The sequence below is a fragment of the Cheilinus undulatus genome, linkage group 2 (assembly GCF_018320785.1).
Source record: "Cheilinus undulatus linkage group 2, ASM1832078v1, whole genome shotgun sequence".
Taxonomy (NCBI): Eukaryota; Metazoa; Chordata; class Actinopteri; order Labriformes; family Labridae; genus Cheilinus; species Cheilinus undulatus.
Window position 1 is genome coordinate 31,063,820 of NC_054866.1, and position 6,000 is coordinate 31,069,819.

A 6,000-nucleotide genomic window follows, 5' to 3' on the forward strand; every position below is an offset into this window, starting at 1 on the left:
TGAGAAGTTTTTTTGTGTTCTTGTTGAGGAGTTATTTTTTTGTACTTCATTACGTTTTAAAAAGCATCAGTCACTGAATTAAAAGTACTCACTAATAGCTAAAACAAAGATGTCCAAACTTTCTTCCAACAAAAAGAAAATAGCCAGTGGTTTGACTTTCACAACACATGACAGGTCAGAAGCACATTGCAAGAGAATCCCCCCACCTTCGTCCCAAAAAAGCCATTGTGTTTTACTTTAGGTTAATTCACACCTTATACTAAACAACCTTGTTAGAAATGCATTTTCATATTTCTTATAGGTTTTATGGTACTACATCTTTCAAAACAGGACAAATAAAAAAATGCTTTAAACTCAGATCAAATCATCAACACCTCTTAGCTTTGAAACCCTTCATTATTTACATTATCTACAGAAAATCTTAAGAAAATGAAAGGGGTCATTACATGTTGGGCAGAATTTTAATCAATCTCATCTGCTGTCTTCTCTCTCCTGTCAGACAACAAGTCGTTCTTTGTCCTTTCCATGTCAGAAAATGGAGCTCAGATCTATGAGCTGATGGCACCTACGGTCTCAGACCAGATAACGTAAGTCCACACACCCTTTCAATTTATGGATTGAATAAACTTGTATAGTTCCAGTTAAATGGTTTAAGAACTGATTTTTTTTTTTTTTGGTTAAGGTGGCAGCGTCTAATCACCCAGAGAGCTGATGCTATGAAAGTCAAACCTCACAATGTCATACCACTACCTCAGACTGAGTATGTTTTGTTGTATTATCATTTACTCTGGTCTAATGCATTCTCTTCATATGAATTCATTGATAACTAAAGATGTTGCTTGTGTGACAGTGGGGAGAGAGACGGTGTGGAAATCATAACAGCAGGTGTTTCCAGGCTGAGCAGGGACCCTGACCGCACATCTACTGGCAGCACCCAGTCCACAGGTAACCATAGACACCTGTTTCTTTGGTTTTTCCTTCAGCACTGCTTTAACTACTCTATTAGACTCAGATCTATGGATAATCCTCTTAAGATAACTGTAATTATCCTCCTGTAGATAAAGAGAGCAGTCCAGCTTCCAGAAATGAGCTGCAGAGTTGTCTACCAGGAAGTAACCCATTTGAGGGAGGTAAAGCAGAGGAAGAAGAAGGTTTTGTGGACCCAGAGATTCCATACCAAGTGGCTGAAGATGGAAAAGAAGGAGACTCATTTAACATGTTTCCCTCCAGAGCTGATGAAGCACTAAAAACATGTAAGCACACAGAAGAGATGAATGAATATTAAGAGCCTTTTATGCTGTGAGTTAACCAACTTTTCTCACTCACGTTTTCCCTTCAACTTCTCTGCAGTGGCAGCCTTAAAGCAGGTGTTGGTGACCCAGCTGATGTCCCAGGAGGCAGTAGAGCAAACCAAACGCTCCACCGGGGCCCGTCTCCTCAGGACCACCTCTTTGCGGACTCCTGTAGACAGTCGTGCTCGGGTGATGGTTCACAACGGTTCAGATAAGAACAGCCCCCAGACAGAGGACAGGACTCAGGATCTAGGCTCTGGAGACACAGGCTTCTTTGATTCTCCTGAAGATTATGGTGAGCTTGGGCAGTTTGAGCCAGTAAAACCCACCAACAAAATACACAAAAGCCAGCGTTTAATGCATCATGGGATAAAAAAACACATCAGGGTGTAATGCAGGGTTGGGATGGGGCATAGCACCACAGTGCTGCAGTGTTCGACTTCTTGTTAGGCACAGAACAGTCAAAAGGTGGTTTAGTCATTTTTTTGACACATCATGAACCAAATGAGTCTTGCAAGGCTTAAAGTATATTACCAGTAGGTGGTGCTAAAGCAAAATTGCAAAACTGACATCCACAGTAGATGAGTGGCGTGAGTGAGTATTCATCAAATGTGTTGAACATTTATGGGTCCAAGAGTTTGTAGATCTCATCAAGCTAGATTTGCCTACCGGTTTCCACTCATAGAGGTTAAAAAAACTACACAGAACCTACTTTAAAATTTTAAGGGGACATTACTACTTACCACATCCATGACTGAGACCCATAAATCATCAAAAGTTTCACCTCTTCTAATATGCAAGTTTCACAAGTTTAAGGTGGAGACAGTCAGGAGGGTCATACTAGAGAATCTTTGTCTTCACACTGTTTTGTGAAAGGACAACAGTTCAAATATGTAATTTATTTTAATACCATATTTTAATTAGTAAGACAGTCGTTCCTTAACTGGAAGGAACGACTGTATTTCATTAGCTTATCCCTAAAAGGAAATATAATGTTTTTGTAAAGTTTGGCCACGTTCAAAAAAGAAAATAAAATTGCTCCATAACCACAGTAAAAGAGGCACTACTGGGTAATTTTTACTACCCCCGTGTCTGAGATCTAAAGAATGTAAACCTTTTTCACCAATTTTGATGCACACACCGAGGCCAGTGCATTTTTTGTGATAGTTTGGGGGTAGAGCAAGAATTATTTCAATTTTGATAGGATCTTTACACTTTTCAATGTATTGTTCCTAATTATGAATGAAGCAGCTCAAAACAGTGTTTGGCTTGAAAGCAAGCATCACTGGTAAATAATTTAAGAAAAAAACTTTCAAAAGTGATTCTGAATATGATACTTGTGTGGTCAGCTTGAGTGTTTCTGTCATGTTTTTTCAAACTGTGAAACCAAAACAGCAATCACTCTGTCAATCTTCTAAGTGTGAGATGAGGGTAAAGCAGGGTTGCCAGGTCCGAGCGACATAACCAGCCCAATTTCTGATCAAAACAACCCCAGAAACCAGCCCAATGCAAACATTAAAAATAAGCCTGTAAAACATCTGCCAAACTGTACATATTGCCCAAAAATTTCAAAAGTATTGCTGTCATTACCAAATAAATTGCAATGTTTAATCTATTTCAGATATTGCTTGAGATATTAATTGAGCTATTTAGTACAGCATTTTAAATGAATTCTGCTAAAAGAATGATGGGAGCACTAAGACTACGTTCACACTGGAGGCTCCGTAAAACCACGGACCTGGCAACACTGATCATGAGGGCTGTACTGGGAATTCTTTGGCTTTGTGTTGTCTAGCATAAGGAAATCAATCCAGATATGATATAAAACCTTTTATAAGAATTAATTTGCTGAGGTGACACAATGAAATAGAAGATTAGATTGGTTCAAGGTTTGAACTTGAAGACTCATCTGTGTGTAATTAGCTTACCAGTGAGCTGTTTAGTAAAGTGTGGCTAAGTTGGACTCCTTAAATATCTGAGTTGTAAGGGGAAGTACTTTTACAAATTGTGGAATTCTAGTCCTTGTTTTTTCCTAGGCACTTGTATTAAATAGCTCCTTGTAATCTCTCAGCAGGATATTTGGTCCTGGAGGGATATGGTGGTCCAGGGGAGACTAGCACAGATGACGACATCTTGGCATCAACTACAGGGAAGCAGCTGCGCTCATCACAAGGCTGTGCCACCGACTCTGGCATCAACTTGAGGTTCTCTTCAACATCACAGGCCGGCAGCCTCTCCTCTTTTAGCAGACAGGTCTTGTCTCACCTCAGAAACCTTCAAGCCAACCTCAACTATCTAAAGGTACCTTAACAGTTCATGATCTCAACAACACACATTCCTATGAAAATGTTTTTTCATGTTTCATGGTAAGTGATGTTGTGATTTGTGGCTTTTGTCTTGCAGGAGGTGGAGGTTAAGTACAATAATCTAATACGCCAAAGGCCAGAGAAGGCAGCAGCAGACACAGATGGAAGTAAAGGTATCACAACATATGAATGACTAGATCTCAACATGAGAAACATTTCCTGTGTATGTAATTTAATTTTCTTTCTTTAATTTATTTCTCTTTGCAGACAAGAGATAGTGGAAGTCCGTGCCTCAGCATTCGAATCTGGTCCCAAAGAGGAAGCACCGACTTGCAGTCTGTTCTTACTTCATGTGTCCTGGACTTTTCAGGAGATCATATAAGCTTGTCCTCTCACTGCTGAGCCCCTCCTTATTTCTATCGCAGTTGTCTCACGGTCGCCACAGAGAATGAGAGACTTAAGCATAAGCAGAATTGTTTGAAGGGAGGAGTAATCTCTGTGATGCCAACGCCCCCTCAGCACAAGGCAATCAGGGATGTGGGATTGCCCCCAAACCTCACCCCTCTTCCCTCAAGCATCTAACACCCATTTTCCCCAGATCCCCTGTAAGAAAGAGAACTTATACCAAAATGTACAAAGATGTGTGTTTAGAATATATATATATATATATAGATATATATATATGAAACACAAAACAAGAAAAGGAAAATTTTAAGATAACGTATTAAGATTTTTTTTTTTTTATCCCAAGATGTATTTATTTTCTTTCTTTTCATTTTTTAAGTGTTTCCCATGTTGCTTGCATGCTTTTGGCCATGGTGTTAACCTTTTTGACTGCTTTTCCTGCTTCAGTCATACAGGGTTAGTGTGAGTGTTGATAGCACGCTAGCATACTAGCAACGCTAGCCAAGCATCCCCAGATGTAATGGTGGGAATATACTTGGACTGATAGAGGCCAGAGTTGCACTGGTGATAAATAGATCCCATTGTGTTTAAAAAAATATCTGAAATTGTGTTGAAGTCTAGAATTTCAGGTGAATTCTAGGTATGGTGTTAACTAGAATGAAGAGTCTGAAGGCTCTGATCTGGTCCTGTTGCATTTCTGTGCTGCCTCCTTCTTCTTCCATCTCCTCCTCTTCATGATGAGATGCATTTGTCACTTGTCAGCTCCTTTCTTCTTCTGTCTTTGATTCTGCCACTTCTTTTCCTCTCCATCTAAACACTTATAGGTGTTGTCCTTTTCCTTCTCCTTTTCCTCACAGCCCTGTGGCTTTCATGCTTATTTATCCCCTCCTACACTCTTTATGTCATACTTCCTTGTTTTCCTTTGGGTATCTTCCCCCTTCCCCTCCTCATCTACAAGGAGCAGCCGTGCTCTTTTTGTATCAGCTCCAGACAGAAATGCTGCTTCTTTCCGCTACTGCTGATCTGACTGCCTGATATTCTAATAATGTAATGAAGTTCAACATATACTGTAAAATGATCAAGTTGGAAGGTTATGCATAACTTTAATAAATAAATTGTGCCATGACACATTCTAAAAGGAAAAACATGCATGTTCTTTCTCTTGAAGCTTTTCAAAAGTTTTGTGTTTGACACTGAAAATTACTTGGAACATTTGAAAAGATTTTGACTGACCTTGTTTTTTGGCTGTTTCTCTTAACATCATTAAATGATTTAAATTCTCCACCACTAATTCAATGAGAGCTTTTCGTGATGAAGAAAAGAGCGATGATCTATTTTCACCTAAAGCATGATGAGCCACAAAATGCAATGTAATAGGTAGTGAGAGGTAGTTTAGTCTTGGGTTTTTGTTGTAAAATGGCTTTGCAGTTCATTCAGTAATGGAATTTATCCATAAACTTAAACAAGGTGAAGTATTAAATCATGGGGGGCACTGATTACCCAGGCTTCCAGTAGAGGAAGGGGCCCTGGATGTTATTTTAAAGGTCTTGCCAAAAAGAAGTTATGATGCCAGGTGATTGAAGTTTATTTATTTTAAGTAATTCATCATTATCAGAAGTTTTAATTCAACTGTAACAAAAATAAACACAACTTTTATGGTTAACATGCTTAAATATTGTTTAGAAGACATAGCTGCCCTTAAGAACATTTCTCTAAGGGCATATATGTCTACCATATTTGATTATAACTTTATAATCCCCTTAGGCATGAATTTCTGTGTGGCATGTTAATATTTTATGACATTGGCTAGTGACTTAAATTGTTTTCAGTGTGACTCAGCATATGAGTCAAAAACAAATCTTATTCATAAAAAAAAAAAAAAAATGCAAATGTTAAAATACTCCTCTAGCACTGCTGCAGGGCAGAGAGCATTTGGGTGCTGTCTTTGCTTATTTAAATGAGCCATCATGCAGTTTTCTGGGACACACTGGTTTCTT

The 6,000-nt window shown here is 38.8% G+C and overlaps 1 protein-coding gene across 3 annotated transcripts in view; it reads left to right on the top strand.

Moving 5' to 3' along the window:
• Positions 1-5,231, top strand: part of arhgef12a (Rho guanine nucleotide exchange factor (GEF) 12a) — a 60,771-nt gene extending 55,540 nt beyond the window's left edge. For 2 of the 3 annotated variants that reach the window (XM_041801913.1, XM_041801930.1), the window contains 8 exons: positions 500-587; positions 683-760; positions 851-945; positions 1,059-1,253; positions 1,351-1,587; positions 3,364-3,593; positions 3,696-3,771; positions 3,866-5,231. In XM_041801913.1, the coding sequence (XP_041657847.1) occupies positions 500-587; positions 683-760; positions 851-945; positions 1,059-1,253; positions 1,351-1,587; positions 3,364-3,593; positions 3,696-3,771; positions 3,866-3,876 (1,010 nt within the window). In that variant the 3' untranslated portion in view covers positions 3,877-5,231. The remainder of the gene's footprint in view (positions 1-499; positions 588-682; positions 761-850; positions 946-1,058; positions 1,254-1,350; positions 1,588-3,363; positions 3,594-3,695; positions 3,772-3,865) is intronic. The other variant, XM_041801922.1, reaches the window with a different exon arrangement.
• The last annotated feature ends 769 nt before the right edge of the window (positions 5,232-6,000 follow it).